This window comes from Agelaius phoeniceus, chromosome 6 (assembly GCF_051311805.1).
Source record: "Agelaius phoeniceus isolate bAgePho1 chromosome 6, bAgePho1.hap1, whole genome shotgun sequence".
NCBI lineage: Eukaryota > Metazoa > Chordata > Aves > Passeriformes > Icteridae > Agelaius > Agelaius phoeniceus.
In genome coordinates this window covers 53,698,919-53,715,435 of record NC_135270.1, presented here as the reverse complement: position 1 = coordinate 53,715,435, position 16,517 = coordinate 53,698,919, and the positions used below count along the sequence as shown (strand labels likewise).

At 39.6% G+C, this 16,517-nt stretch overlaps 1 protein-coding gene across 1 annotated transcript in view; it reads right to left on the bottom strand.

Annotated features, from left to right (window-relative positions):
* Positions 1-1,093: 1,093 nt before the first annotated feature.
* The window catches only part of TRAF3 (TNF receptor associated factor 3), a 47,123-nt gene continuing 31,699 nt past the window's right edge, over positions 1,094-16,517 (bottom strand). Inside the window, exons 9-11 of the mRNA XM_077180722.1 lie at positions 15,132-15,272; positions 10,082-10,256; positions 1,094-8,875 (exon numbers count right to left, since the gene is read on the bottom strand). Of these exons, the coding sequence (XP_077036837.1) occupies positions 8,304-8,875; positions 10,082-10,256; positions 15,132-15,272 (888 nt within the window). The 3' untranslated portion in view covers positions 1,094-8,303. The remainder of the gene's footprint in view (positions 8,876-10,081; positions 10,257-15,131; positions 15,273-16,517) is intronic.

Sequence of the window (16,517 nt, the reverse complement as noted above, 5' to 3'; positions counted from 1 at the left end):
CTTCAGGCAGTGCAGCCTCAAGTGCCAGCGCTGGAGTGCAAGTGGAAAGGCTGATGAGCAGGACAGCAGAGGCCAGAGCATCCAGAGTGACACAGTGACTGCTCTCAGCAGCAAAGGGAACATCCACCTCAGCACATCCTGCACGAGGTGACAATGGCACTTCTTAGCCACCCTCCCTTCACCATGCCCACCTGCCAGCATTTGCCATTTCTCTGGCATCCCCACTTTATCAGGAGAAGTCACTCAACTGCACAGCATTTTCAGAGCCTGTTTCAAACACTGGTATGGGCTGGCCAGGTCGTTCTCACATTCCAGGCCAGCAAGGAGATGGGGCTTTTGCCAAGACACTGCGGTCTTGTGTCTGAGCACAGGCAGGGCATTCCTGCATTGCTAAACGCAGTACTGCCCCTGCAGCGATGGGAAGGAAGGGAAACTGCAATTTCAGTAAGAGAGGGGTGGGAGGGATGATAGGGAAGAAACAACAGTGTGGTGCTCAGTAGAAGTTGCATGCTTCATACAAAACCCCAGGGGATCAGGGTTTTCATCCCTAGGCTGAATCTGAAACGTGGAGGAAATATCACTCCACACATTCCAGAACTGCCTGGTGTTTTTACAGACTGCATCATGTTCTGTGACTTTGAGCAGACACCTGGCATGCGGTTCTGAGCTGAGAAGAATCACTAATGACACAACAGAAGGAAAAATAAGAAATCTACATCTTAAGACATTTAAGCTATGCTTCAACTCTCCTTTCCCACACCTCTTTGGGAAAGCTGTGTACCACAAATACATGAAAAGCCATTCAATTTATTTCTACTGTTTGCACGAGGGCTCTCAACTCTGATGTTAGGATGAACACCATCGCCTGGTTTATTCCAGCAGAGTTAGCGCATGGAAAATAAGACTCTGACAGAAGTTTTGGGAAGCTACCTGTGCAAAGAATGGGAAATGCCACAGTAAAGCTCTGTTGGGTGTATGAGCACAAAGCACAGAACAGCCATGCAGTGGGCTCACAGAGGAGGAAGGATGCACCCTGGCCATCTGCAAGTCAACAGCACTCATTCAAATTCAACACACCACGTTTTTTAAAAAATATTATTTCCTACTTATTTATTTTTCCTTTAATAACACAGTTTAGCATTTCAGAGTTCAGCATTCTACACTCTTACACACTGTCCTTGTTTATTAGCATTTAAACACAAAAAGACATAGCAAGACCTCCAAACACAAATAAATACAAAAACACAATATACAGTAAACTGAAATACAACATATAATAATGCTATTGGGAAATTAAGACATGTTGCTAATTCCTTTTTTTTATTATTATTTTAACAACATGGTTATTGCTGAGCAATAAATTATACATTTTAAAATTGTTTTTCCCCCTATAAGAAAAGGACGAGAACCACTGGTTACCAGATCACTTGCACTGTATCCTTACAGCTATTGATAATTAAGACAGGCAGAATATACACAATCAAATGAGGCTGGCCTTCTTTGGTCTTTGTTTTTGATCATAAAACTGAACACAAGTGTACCGTTCACTGAAGAGTATGAGATTAAAGAAATGGATACACAAGTTTCAAACACATTAATTTGTACATTATTCTCAATCACTGATGTCTTTTCCATAGATAGTTCTCACAGAATTTCTTGGAAACAAATGTCAGCTTTAGTTTTCCCGATTTTTATGTTGTTCCATGCATCTTAAAAGGTTATCCTACTTGTCTAAGAGAAATGGACCTACATTTAGCCCATCATCTCCTAATGGGGTATTTTTCACAGCTCTCTAGTCACCACTAATTCATTGGAGTTTTATACCTTGTAGAAAAAATCCTGAACTTCCCCTTTTTTTTTTTTCTAGAAAACTGAAAAAAAAAAGAAGTATTAACCGAATAACAGCGATAAGAAAAACAAAACAGGTGGATTACACGATGCATCAGCAACGATGGAAGCTTGTACCTTCCCATTCCACAAGTACAGATTATACAACTCTCTGCCAGTGATGCAGGTCATAGTTGGAAGATGTGTCCTTTCAGGTGCGAGCTAGATTCAAATACAAAGCTCGGAACACTATGCAAGAAAATGACCTTTACGAATGGTAATGCTGGTTTATCTCAGTAACCCTTAGACAGAGTCAAATTTTATCACTACGCATCGCACTGCCAGCAATGGAGCGTGTGAACACCGGCATTGCTAAGAAGTTAAAAAGTCCTTGCAGAACTGGCAACCAAATTAAAAGCTTAGTTCCAAAGGACCAAAAACACAAACACCACATAGAGACAACAAACCCTTCCCTGAATGGGTAGGTTAGTAAGCCACAGAGTTGGGATCCAGATTTGAATTCCACATCAAGTCTGGGATGTTTGAATCCAGGGTTTTGGTTCAGGTGCTTCTTCGTGAAATTCAGAACTTATTTGAACCCTAAGGAACTAATCCTAACTTGGAGGGGAAATAATGAAAAAACACAGCCTAATATCTACGCTGACATCATGAAATGGAAGACAGAAGCTGCAGTCTTGACCATATATTAGAAGAGAAACAGGAATAGTCAGATCCCTTATGCATTGTATAATTCTACTCTTCTAAATCTTAAGAGGATGTCCCTGAATCAGCAGTCCAAAGTTTTCCACAACCTTCCTATCTGGTGCTTCTCTGCAAAGGCCTGGATTAAGAGGCAAGAAAGAACAATTAAGCCCTCCAGATTTTGGTTTACAGAAAAAGGGAGAAAGCCCCACAAGGAAGAAATGGTCAGTGACACTGACTGGTAGAACAAAGATGAACCCACTTCACTGTACAATGGTATTCTCCCTCCTTAGTTAAGAGGAGCATCAAACGAGACTGGTTTTGTTGGACAATTCTGAACAGACAGAGCAGGACACAGGTTTGCTGCTGTTACTGACACGGACATGCTGTGCTGGCCTTCCCTCCGCACGTCTGGGCCACCACGCGTGCACAACCCCAAATCACGACAGCTTGTATGTTTAATTCTAGCCCTTACTGTCCTGATGTGGGTCTTCAGGGTATGTCAACTTATTTTCCAGTTCCTTTAAGGGACAAATGTATTAAAAGAGTAAAACCTCATGATTCAGAGATAACAACTAGGGAACTGGAACCTCTCATACAGTTCCGGCTCCAGGAGATTCCTTTTGTGACTCTGGGCAAATCACATCTCATCCTTGATTTCCTTGTTCCAAAAAAGAGAAATAGCACTTGCTATACACTGTACACGGTATTAAAAACTCAGATTAAACTGCCAAACCGATCATTTTTATTGCAGTAGCTTTGACTTCTAGGTCAACCAGAATATCAAGGTATTGACTGAACACGACAGAAATTCCAGGGAAGAGGTCCAGATGCTTTTTATCATTTTCTATTCCAAATTAGAGGAAATTATTTGCAGTCAAAAAGTTGCCCATCACTATAGTTATTTAAAATACAGGAATCTCCAAATTATCAGAGCATGAGGAAGAACATGTATCCTAAATTACAATTCAGAGTCTTCAGAAAAGCTAAACAAAGTGTTTGCTACATACAGGTCTTCAAACTTGAAAGACATGAATCAAAGTTTGCCCTTAGCCAAGATCCTCCTTTAGCAGCAACAAGTTATATTTGCACCAAGTGATCAAGTATAACTTGGAGGAAAGGGTTTTGTTTCATCACTTCTACATAAAGAAAAGACTTTGCATATTTATGTGCATGCATGTCTGTGTGTATATGTATGTACCAACACACATACAAGTATTTTACAGAGCAAAATCTAAGAGATTAGGTATGCAACCCAAGAATTTCCCCCCTCACCTATCTGTATATTTGCATAGTTAAATCATATCAAAGGCATCAATACTGCAGTCATGTTTTTCACTCTTCTGCAGTGCAGGCAACTGTCCTTGTCACTCCCTACACGCTTCTCTGTCTTGGACCAAAAAGCACCAGTGCTTTAAAAACTGAACAAAATATCAACAGATACCCTGCACTGTTGGTGAAATGCCTATCCCAGGTGATGGAATACAAATACAAATAGGTGGTAGCTTTTAAACTCCAGCTCAGCAAGCCATAACTGTGGCAAGCTGAGGAAACAGAAGCGATACAACCACAGCCTAACATTCATGGGTTTAACATTTAAATCCCAGCTAACATGAATCTCTATTACCTTTGCATTTGAGAAATTCACCAGGCACAGAAACAGGCACATATCTTCATCTTTCCTTTTCCAAGTAGAAAACACCACAAGAAAAGGAAAGAAACTGCATTTCTTTTTTTTTTTATGTTTTTAAAAATCTAGCGTGTTTTTTCCATCAAAATTATGCCACCCACCATTCCCTTTTCCTATTGCACATTCTCTTTGTGAAGAACAACATTTACAGTACAAGGCTGAAATCAACATTGCATATTGTAAGTCAGCAGTTGAAGGTGTACCGTGTAGACAGTAACTGAAACAAGACCCCAATTAATTAGCTCAGAGAAACAATGCAGACATGGTCATGCATCATAATTGCAGGTTGGTCTTTAAACACCCAAATAGTTTCATCCTGCTTAGGATTCAAGACTTTCTAGGTAACAGGTGCACTCACTCTGTGCTGAAGAGTGTACACAAAGGGCAATATCCAGATTGTCACACACTGGAATCTCCCTAGAGGAAGCTGGAAACTGAAGAGGTTTGTACATAACTTGTAGCGTCACCGTGAAGAAAGAACACCAGCAAGAGACTTCAGCTGTGTGCTGCTAAGAATTACTGCTAAGTAGAGGACAATATGGTTCCACTGAACAAACTCTGTTCAAAGTAATGCAAATACTCTGGGACCCCCTTGCAATAGTGGCAGCCCCCAGGAGTTTGCCAGGATTCAAGAGTATACGTGGGGGCAGGGTGATGTCCCACGAATCACTTTAAACAGACAGTCCCTAGAAAACTTCGGATATCTCAGTCAGGAACAAAAAGAAAAAGGATAAAGGGCATTTCAGCGATGAGAGAAACAGTTAAATAACTTAAAAGTGTTGAGTAAAGCACCAGGTATCTTTTCCTTTCAACTTAGAGAATATACAGTGGCCTTGTTTTCACAAAATGCTACATACTCCTTGCTGGAAAGCAGAGGAAACCGATTTCTATGTACACAGTAAGAACTCTACAGAGATGGCCTGTGAGTTCTGTGGAGAAAGGGGTGTTACAGTCAAGGCTTCAGGTATTCCACAGCAGGCGGTGTTTACATTTGTGTAGCAAGATCCTGGATTTCACAGTACGCAGGGTTGGCAAACTGGAAATTCTCTGGCAGCTTCATGTAGTTTTAAAAAATAAGTGCAGTAGGCCTCTGTTTTATTAACTGTGATAAAAAGCACATATGCAAAAATATTTTTATATCGATAGCACATTACTGCATTATAAAAGCTGCCCAAGTGAAGCTGAAGATTCTGGCAGCTGGTGCTTTTGGCACTTGGGAGATGTGGAAAGCAGCATAGAGATCTGTGAAATACAACAGTGACTGATGTTTCTGCTACAGTGATCGGCATTTAGATAGTTAGCAGTGTTCATATTTAAACTTCTCTCTGAAGTTTCTGAGTCAATATCCCACCAAGACGAGATATTCAGATCTCTTAAAGCTACTAGTTTAGGCTGTGTGCAGACTCAGGAAGACTTCCCTATTGGTTTACACATTCACATGTTTCAAAGTCCTCTTTCAATCACCAAGGCTGGAAATGCTTTTTTTCCTCCTCTTTTAAAGAGCTTGGATTTAGAAGCGCAATTCTGTCACAGAAGTTGGAAATTGTAGTCACAAATCTGCAGAATATGCCGGGCCCTGCTTATACTCAAAATCTCCTCCAAGTCCCAAATTGAAACAGGATATAAATTGTTTTGTGATGGCCAAACGGTTTCATTTAATTTTACAAGACATGCATTAGCAATGGGAGGAGAGTCCTTTGGACATTTCCACTTGGGAATCCTGTTTTCAGTAAAATTCTGTGATGCACAAACACAAAAGCTCAGCTGCCTACATTCACAATTATTAAAATGACACGAGTCGAGCGAACCTTCGCCCTAAAGCGTAAGTGATGGGTTTACTTATGCAGCCTGCATAAAACTGCAAGTGCCATACAATGATATCTAGAGATATAGATGCAGGTATATCTATAGATATTTATCTCTTGTGCAGAACATCCTCCTTCCGTGCTAGAAATTAACTGCTAGCACGTGCCTCCATATTTGAGCTTGCACCTGTTGACAGCCATGTACCATAGAGGGAGTACAGTACCCGGACAATGGAAGGCAAGAAAAGGAAGACAAGTTGCTGCTGACAGTCAGGACAGTCAGCAGCAGGCAGTATTCTAGCAGGTGCCTGGAAAACCCATGAAGACCACTTAGCATGCATTGTATATCCATAAATACTTCTTGCAGGCACTGTGTGTGAAGGCACAGCCAAAAAAGACAACAGCAAAGACAAGCTGAAATACAAAGGCATGAATTCAACTGCACCTTAGACAAAAATTGTGACTATGCCTCAAAAAAGCAGAAAACCGATACAGCCTGATGTTAAAGGCTGAGATGCAATAGGTTTTTTCAAGCCCATGAAGGCTGAAAACACAGTGGTGCAAGCCCACTCTGCTTAAGCAGGATTTTAAAGAGCACCACAGTCAGGCTGTGTCTCTGGACTTGCTTGTCACAGGCTATTAAATAGAAGCAGATGAACACAGCAGGTTGCAATCAGCATGTTTCAGGGCTAGCAAATGCTTTTCACTACAGTTGAGGCTGTTACAAGAAGGAAGCCCATGCATTCCCCATTAGGATGCTTGTCTGCTATGAGAAGCTGCCACGAGCATCCATATTCACAGCCCCAGAGTTCTCAGATGGATTAGTTTCAAGTGATGCCACCTTACAGCCACAGGCATTAGAGGAGAAATGTCGCCTGCCCTCACAGCGGCCATGGAGACTGTCCAGTCCAAGCTCCATAGGAGCACTGAGCATAACGTTTTGGCACCTCAATGGGATGGATTCCCCCATGGCCAAGTCATAGAAGCTGCAGGAGCCAAAGGAGTGGGCTTTGGCTGCTGTTTCGTACATTGCAAGGTACCTAAGGGCTCTGAAGACAAGGCTAAACATTATGCCTGAAGTCCAATCAAACTACCATTTCAGATATCAGAATTAATCTGAATAAAAAGCTATGGTTTATAAGCAGCACAGCACATCTAAGGCACATGTATGCATGCAAGCCACCATCACTATATTAAGACATTGCTGGTTTGTCTTGAAGCAATGGCTGCTAGTACAGAACAAACATAGAGGCTTTTTTTTAGCACTAATCCTCCTCCCCAATACTGAAAATACTATATACTGCTGACAGCATAATGTGCAACATATATAGCTTGATTGGAAAGCATGGGGCAGAACTTTAAAAAATGTACAGGATTCCGTTTAGAACTCCAAAGTTCAACAAATGCCCTATTTTAGGGTGAAAACAATTATAAATCTGATAATGATGCACAGCATCCATGAGTGATTTTTCCTTAATTTTGAAATAGTGTCATTAACTACGACATATATTGTAGGTTTACATTTCTAAAGAGAAATAACAGAATTGAATAGTTTTTTTTTCCTATCACAAGTGATAACCAGTGTTTGATATCTTCTATTTTTTCTTCCAAGAAATATCAGTCTATCAACAGTTTTAAAATAAAATGTTTTCTGTAACAATAGAACTTTAAATAAAAATATGATTTTGATTCAGATACTTTTGAGAAGACATGGATACTTTTCCAAGATCTTCTGACAAAGTAATTATTAAAACAGAGACCAGATGAGGCCTTAAAAAGACAATATACTATATTTCAGACAAGATTGCACCTCAGTTTTTCAAAGAATATCATAATTGCAACATTACTTCATCTTCTTTTAACATGCTGACAATTTCCAGCTAGCCCACATGTGAAGGGTTTTTCTTGTATTCTAGCTTAAAAGAAATAAAAGTCAGTAATTGATTCAGCACATACTGTATATGTCTTTTCACCTCCAATTGACTAGATCATTAATAAGTTAAAAAAAAATCCTCTCTGACCATAATCACTATCCTGATGAGGGGTAAGTGATTCGTCAGAGCTCAAGTGTTGCTAGTTCTATTAAAAAATATACCATGGTATGATTTCTTAATGTGTTGCTACTTTCGCAATTGGACCCTATGCAGTTATGCCTTCAAACTCTTCCATCTGTTCCACAAGGTGGTTCTGTGAGCTTTAGGACCTCTGATTGAAGACAAACTGATATAAAACCCCCAAACGGAGTTGCCTTCTGTTTAATCCGCCTCCCCCAGTGTATGTCAGGGGTCTGGTAGATCCGATGTATCCACTATGACTTTAATAAAAATAGTATCATCTTTAATATACGTTCCATTCTCTAGAACAGTTTGAGCCACAAAGACTGGGCAGCCAGATGCAATGTTCATTTCTCCAGTTGGCTTCTTGAAACTGCTGCTGTTCGGATCTGGCTTGAAAGCATCTCCCAAGTGGCGTCGAGACGGTCCCTGATCCATGAGCATGAGAGTCACTTTCTGTTTGAAGGGCCAAGGAAGCAAAGCATCGTATTCTCCACGCATGATGACAAAAAACAGAGACAAGTGCGTCCCCTTTCCCATGCCATCCCCGTTCAGATAAACCCTGGCACACATCTTGTAGCCAAAGTATCCAGTATAAAAGGGTTGGCTGTACAGGGACAGAGTCTTCCCCATGACTGCTTCTTGCTTCCGACGTTTATAGTCTCGGATTTTCCAAATCAACACGCCGTTGTAACTCGCGGTTTCCAGCACCTGGAAGCGCAGGTCCATGTCAGCCAGCCGGATGTCGTGAACGCTCAGCATCTGATCGTGCCTGCTCAGCTGGGTCTCCAGCAGGCCTGGCAGAAACACAAAGGATGGGGTGAGAAACCTGCTGCTTACTAAACACTCTAAAACCAACCACCAGTGCTGCTACTGTGCATGAAAATACTTTCCTCCCCGAGAACCAAAGTGCATTTGGCCACTGATGAAACAATTTCTACAGGCTCTAATTTGCTGCCTGGCATCTAGGTTAGTTGGGACTTTTACAAATGTGGGTGTTAATTGTACATGCAGTAAAAGTCAAATATTCAAATCACCTAACAGATTTTTCCTGCTCACCAAACAGTATAACTAGAGGCTTCCATTTTTTGAAAGGAGACTTGGTAGCATTAACTGCAAATTACTATTTAGCAGGTAAGACCTTGGAAGCAGTTACACATCCTATGTAATCCCTCTGAAATTCAGAAGCATTCCTGATCACTCAAAACATTCTTTTTAGACACTATTTGTCTCAGAAGCACATTGCTGTTACAATGTAAAGTTCTTCATTAAAAAACCAAAGAATTCAAGCTTAGATCTGTATTATATGGTCATTTATTTAGTTTGGAGGGAGGGCTATGTCTTCTGTGTCCCCTTTCCCCTTCATATTACTCTTATTTTGTTACTGGCAAAATTGGTCAACACACAATACTGAGAAGCAGATGAATTCATAAGGCAGGTTTATCTCATATAGGTCTATTTAAATGTTCCTTGTCACAAACATTTAAACACTTGCATGTGATCTACGCTGTCCTGCTGAATTCCAGTCTTTATTCAGAAATATAATAACCTCATTCTTAAGCAGATCTCACTTTTCTTAGGATCTCATACACCTGTCCAACAGAATCAGGATGGGTGGTTTCAGGTGGATCCATTCTGATCCATTCACAAGGGAGAAGAGTAATAAAAAATGTCAGTACTATACACTATATTTAAAGAAGACTATATTTAAAGAAGTTGCTGAAAGCTATTAGCTATCAAAGATCAATTGAGAAACTGTTTATAATGAGCTAACAATGCAGTCAAGACAAGAGTCAATAAAACAAAAGAGAAGACAATAATCAAGCCTAAGAAAAAGCATGGAAGCAATGCCACACCATCAACAAATGAATGTTGATTTCCTACTCAAAAATCAGAAGAATCAGCATTATTGATGTTTCCATATAAAAGCCACAATGGGAGTGCCACTCAAGGGACACCGTTGTCCTCTCAACAGCACCGCAGCCCATTGTGCTCACACTCACTTGTATTCCGAGCTCCTTGCCCTGCAGTTTTATCAACACTTTCCAGCTCAGTCACTCTGTTCTGGAGGGATTCCACACTGCTCTTCATGCTGTCAGCCTCCTCCCAGTTCTGTCGGAAGGGACGGATTTCTTTGTCCAGTTCTTTGAGTTTCTCTGCTTGACTGTCTATCACTCGCTTTACAAAATAATAGCATATGAGTTAAAATAACACAAAGACATTCATTTATGCAAATTAAACAAAGATTGTATGTTGGTAATAAGACTGAATTCCAATATAAACAATTTTTGCTTTTGTCTAGTATTTTAATAACACAAACCTTGAAAATTTTAAAGGAATAGCCCAGGTATTTATGAAACACTTTAAAAATATTTAGTGCTGCATAGGTAGAGCACTATCAGAATTAGTAATAGCCTTATTTTAAAAAAGGGACTTGTTAGCATGTACCTCTTGTCTAAAGTAGCTTGATTTTTGGGTTTTTTTTAAAGCCTTTCAATATAAGAACAATTTTCTGAATGTCTCTACATTGGTATTATGGGCTGACACCTGTTGGGTTTCATGTGACAGTACTTAAGCAAAAAAGTATGGGCACAGCTTCCTGTGGTGTGGATCAAATGGCTGTCCATGTGCACAGGTTTATATTGGTTTACAGCAAAATAAGTTATGCCTCCAGGAAAACATCATTATTCTTGCACACATGGAACACGAGTACACACATGTGCAAGCTCCCAGCTCACATAAATCAGTCATCAAAGCCTAAGTTATTATGTGCCCACAACCATATCAGAAGCCCTCAAGAATGTAAGCAAAATGATCACTTCTGTCCTTTTAAGTACCTTTAAAATTCCCACTCTTACTTCCTAAACTCAGTAACCCATGCATTTTGAAAGTATTTTCTGTTGAGTCTTTTTAAGAAAACAAACAAAAAAAAATACCCCAGCTGGTTTTGGAAATGCATTAAATATTACACTCAAGAAAGAAATAGACAGAAAGGCCAGTATTCTCTTAAAGAGAGATATTGCAGGCACCTCAATATATTAAAATATAAAGAACATATTTCCCAGTCTACCTCAAATCTGATGCAAGAAATACACAGCACTTCACATTATCACAGCTAATTTGGACTAGCAGGAATTTTAGCCAGAACCCTATAATCATTTGTGAAGTTCAAATGATAACAAAAATATCTGAGAGAAGAAACTACTTTTGCTACCACCTACAGTTAAATTCCAAATCTAACTTTATAGCTTTATAGTCTATCATCATATAGAGTCAACAAAGGTAAAAATAATTTTTCATTTCTTCAGAAAAATAAAGTGGCAGTTGAGTACAAAACAAGAAAATAAATTTCTTTTGCATTTGCCTTCTGGTTGGCCATGTGGATTCAGTGTTCCCCACTGATGGGGAAAACCCTTCTGCCCTTTGAGGCATTTGCTTTTAATCACGTGGTTTCAGTTATACTGAAAGTCTGCAACCATTAATTGAACGTTGTCAATTTGATGAGCCAGCTAGCAACATCAGGTTCTAGAGTCTTATTTTTTGTCTCAAAACAACTGAGCAATCTAACATATTTCAGGATTAACTATTTCTATGCTCCTGTTTTAAAACAAGTTATGTATCTCTCACATCCAGAATTAGGGCTCTGTGAAGGAAAGCTGTGCACTGAATCATAAATGCCAGAGGTATGGGCCCAGTAAATATATCAAGCAGCTTGCCTGGACTTATGAAACACCACCTACCAACCCAGTCACACCCTCCCACCTGGGCTGATGGTAATCACACAGTAGAGCAGGGAAGGGCTGTTACCCATATAAATAAGGAAACATACCACAGCATGGCCTGACTGCATGTTATGAGCGCAGAACCAAAGAATTTGGCCACTAGCTCACAGTTAACATGCAAAAATAACTCAAAATATGCCCAAGTCTGATATTTTTCCTTTACTCATACCAAACATGAACTTTGCAAGGCAAGAACAGTAACCTGGCTGGGGTTTGCACAGTGCCTCATGGCTTTGCAGCTCTTTGGACTAACACAGCATCAAACAAAATAAATGATCACATTTTTATATGAAAGGGGAAGTGCTAAACATGCAGAACAACTGTAAGCTATTCTTTTGGGAGAAGTTTACCCAAAACTGTTATTAGGGATCCACTTCTCTCCATCAGCCTGTGGGACGTTCCACCTTTGTACATGCACAACCAATTCTGGTTTAGCTGCTTCTGTTTCACATTGGCAAATGTGTAGCATTTTTATCTACTGCACCTTGACATGAGAATTCAAGAGATACAAAATAATCAGAAATAAGACTTCTATTTAATTTTTAAAAAGCAGTGGGATCTCTATCTTTTTACCCTACAGGGAGTCAACCTCCCTCCTGCTGGGAGATGCTGATGTACTAAATCTGAATTTAATGCAGCAGTGGAGATTTTCACTCTAATTATTCCATTAGAAAGCACACAGATGTCTCACACTGTACTCATAAATTTTCAAGTAGATATCAATTTTCTGCATGCACTTTTCATTCTAGCAACTGACCTCTGCAGATCATTAATCCCGAGTTATGTGCTTGGCAAACTATTGTGAGTTCCTTTTGATGTTGATTTTCATATAGGGTTTTGTTTATATTTCCACCAACTTCCAGAATTTTTGCACTATACTTACTAAAAGAATTTCAGAAAATGTCATGAGGAACTGAAGAGCTGTAATGACCTTTCCATTGCAACTGATAGGACGAAACTGAAAAGCTAAAGAACAGACTAGAAAAGGTACTGCTTGACTTGGAAAAGAAATCACGTGTCCTTCTCCTCTGAAGGAAGGTATTACTCATCAAATCATTTTATGTTCATGAGGGCACTGTTTCTTTTGTCCCTCAGTACCTCACTTCTCCACCCTGCTTACAATGGGATTACTCACATGCTTCCATTTCCATATGAAAGACTGGACACTGCATGTGAAAGCTCCTCTCTACATGACAGCAGCCAAAAAAAGTATCACACACCCTTGGTAAAAACACTTCCCTTAGAGACCAATATATAGAAAACTCATCTGAAAACAAAACATCTCTAGGCTGAGGTTCCTGCCCGTGCCCAGACTCCCTTGATGCATTTACACTGGTTGTGTCAGATGCCTCACAGTGCAGATGATGCTCAGTGATGCTGCTGCCACTCCCCAGCCAAAAAGGTCACCTGAGAGCCAATACTGGGGCTGTACTAGACATCAGGAGCATTTGTAGGACTTGGGGGACTAAGCAAATACCCCTTGCTCAGAGCTGAACTGGTTAGTGCAGTATCTGTGGCTCCCAGGTAACCACAGCTGCTCAACACAACCCAGGGAAAGAATGGCTCACAAAAGGTAACTAATTCCTTCCACTCCTGGTGGGCAACACAAGGAGGCTGATCATGTTGTCCAGGAAAAAACAAATTGAGGCATGTTTCCAGGATATCCTTAACAATCAGACTGAACCAGGAAATTCAGCTAAGTGGAAGGAAACAGGCTGAAATAGCATTGAAATACAGTTTGGCTTAAAATAACTAAATTGAAATAGCTGGCAAGAGGAAGTAAAGAACAGGAGGGAAAACAAAAAAAAAAAGAAAAAAGAGCAAAACATTTTCTCCAGTACTTATTACCACCACAAAGCCACTTGTTGGAATTTGCTGCTTTGTAGTGGTTTGGGGTTTTCTTTTTTCCTAAACCAATCACTTGAAAATTGATTTTGCTAACACTTACAGCTCAAGGAAAAAGATATTGCAATCTGTCATTTAAGACAATAATGAAAAACTCAGATCCATGTTTTTTCCATTTCCACTCTCACTGCTGGCCATTGAGACAGCATGTGTAAGAACTTCAGGCTTACAAATTAACTTACCTCCTGGTAGATTCAATCAGCAATATCAGTACATACAAGGATTAGCTCCCCAGTGTCAGAATGCAATATTGCAGGCAGGCAGCCATATCCCAGACTATCATCAGACAAGTAACAATGACTAAGGCAGGCTGAGCTGGTTACTAAGTGGGCAGGTCATGGAAAGAAATTACTGCTATAAGGAAAAACGTTGCAGTTGCTAAACTTGAAGGTTTCCTTACAGACCATCATCAAGGGTCTCCAGGCCCTGAGCTCCTGAATGTGCCACCCTTTGAACCCTTTTAGCCACACACTGGTTTGGGTACCTTTATCTTTCTTGAGTTATCAACATTTGCAGTTTAAATGTGAAGTGAATAGTAAGTGAAAAAGAATTTTATTTCCATTCCTTTAAGGTGGATGCTATAACAAGTATCTGATATTCTAGCAGCAGACGTACTACATTAATGTGTAAATGATACCTCCACAATTGCTTGCTAAATACCTCCTGAGGTTTCCCTTATTGTGGTTAGTGTCATGCAAGCTAATACAAATTCCCAGCACCCAATTGCAAGTCAGCTTTGAATACAGAGCAAGGAATTTCAGCTTGGGCTAACCACCGTGCTAGGGCATCCTGAGGATTTCTAGTTTCATGCTGGCTTGTGGCCAGGTTATTCAAAACATAGAACAGGAAACTCAGACCTATCAGCAAAGGAATAACTAGATAAATTTTCCTCAGAAAGACAACAGTAATCTGGATTTTTAAAAAGTGTATTCAAATGCATTATGCTATATTTGAATTAAATCCACACCAGACTGTTCTCACTCATGATTTGTATTTTTTTTTAATATCAGCAAGTAGAAAAGGAATATATGTAATATTCAACAATTTTAAGGCGCTAATCTTGTCCTTCAGTGGGACTTCCTTAAGCAGTTTAAGTAAAAAAAAGATTATTCTTCATATAAGATTTCTATTTTGTTTTCAATCTTTTCCCTTTTGAAGCTTTTTTTTTTGTTTTGTTTTAACATAGGCTAGGCAATTGCAGTGGTTTACACAACAAACCAGAAAAAAAAAAAATCAGAATGGCTCTCTAATAATGTAAAATATCTCCCCCCACTTTTTATTATACCACCTCACTTCACAAGTGTAAAGGCACAGAACAGAAGCTACTGCCATTTCTGATTTAATGGGGAGAGTCTGTATTTCTTACCTGTAAATGAAGTATTTTAGATTCATTATTCCGCAGCATTTCCTTCTGTCTTTCAATTTCTATTTCAAAGCTACAAATCTGATTATGTAAAGTTTGTATACTCTTGTTCTTTTCCAAACTTTCATTCTGGAGCAAGGCCACCTGGAAAAAATTCTACAATTACTCCTGCCAAAGTTTATCAAACTACTAAAATAGCTATGTTATTTTAAAACTATCTTAAACACATGAAAGGGATAAGATCCTAATAAAATCTCTCTCCATGTATTGCAAATAAATAAATAAAACCCAACCTTCTGATAGCTATTTTTGCACTTCCAATGTATGACATTGGTACAACTTCGGCTTAAGAAAGTGCAGATAGGACACAAAACCAGCAAAGAATTTGTGTCTAAATGTAACATTTTCTTTATTCACTTGTTGTTTCATGGCTTGGTTTCCTGGTTTCCACCAACTGACTTGGGAGTTGCTTGGAGTTTGGAAGAAACAACTTGATTCACTCTGAATTGGTGTTAAGAACTTGAGCCCTGCACAGAAGGGACACCAGAGACAAGCTGAGCTGGCTGGATCAGGGAACACTAATCTTCTTCACCTACTCCAATCTGTCCTCACATATAGCAAATTTAAGAAAACATATCTGCATGGGACTGACTTGGCTTAAAAGAATGTGATGGCGATGAAAACTCTTGAAATGAATGAATATAGAAGGGATCCATGCATTTGAAGGACAATCCAATGGTGCCTACTAGTAGAAAAGACCAAAGAACTACAGGCTGTGGATTACATTCTCTCTCTGTACTGATATTTTATGGATTTATTCATTAGTGACTCATTCTGTTTTTAAAACATGAGCATTGTTAAAAGAATATCATATTATATATCTCCTTGGGGATGAAAGTAATACAGTAAATATTTTCTGTCATACTGCTTAGTGCTTGTTCATTAATGTGGTTTGGAGAAGGGGGCTGCTTGGTGGTGGTGCATTGCTTTTTTGAGAAATGCAGTTTTCCCCCAGGCAAGATCATTCAGCAGCAAAAATGCAGAAAACAAACACTTGGCACAAGATGATGTTTGGACATGCCCTGACTATTCCACAGATAGATCTTCAAATGGATATGACACAGCACCGTTTCAGACCCAAAAAGTCTTGATGAATGTTTCACATCAAGACCAATTACTTGGATGTTTCATGGTCTCAAAAAAAAAAATCTACTCCTGGCCTCTATTACAGCTGCTAGTTTGAGGTTAAGCTATCTTCACCTCTGATGTGGGTGCCACTGCAGAATTCCATCCCCCTAACTGGCCTCTAATCTGACACCATCACCAAATCCCTTATGTGTCACTGCATTCCTAGCAGAACCCAGACTGTTTGAAAAGGTAATTCATCTC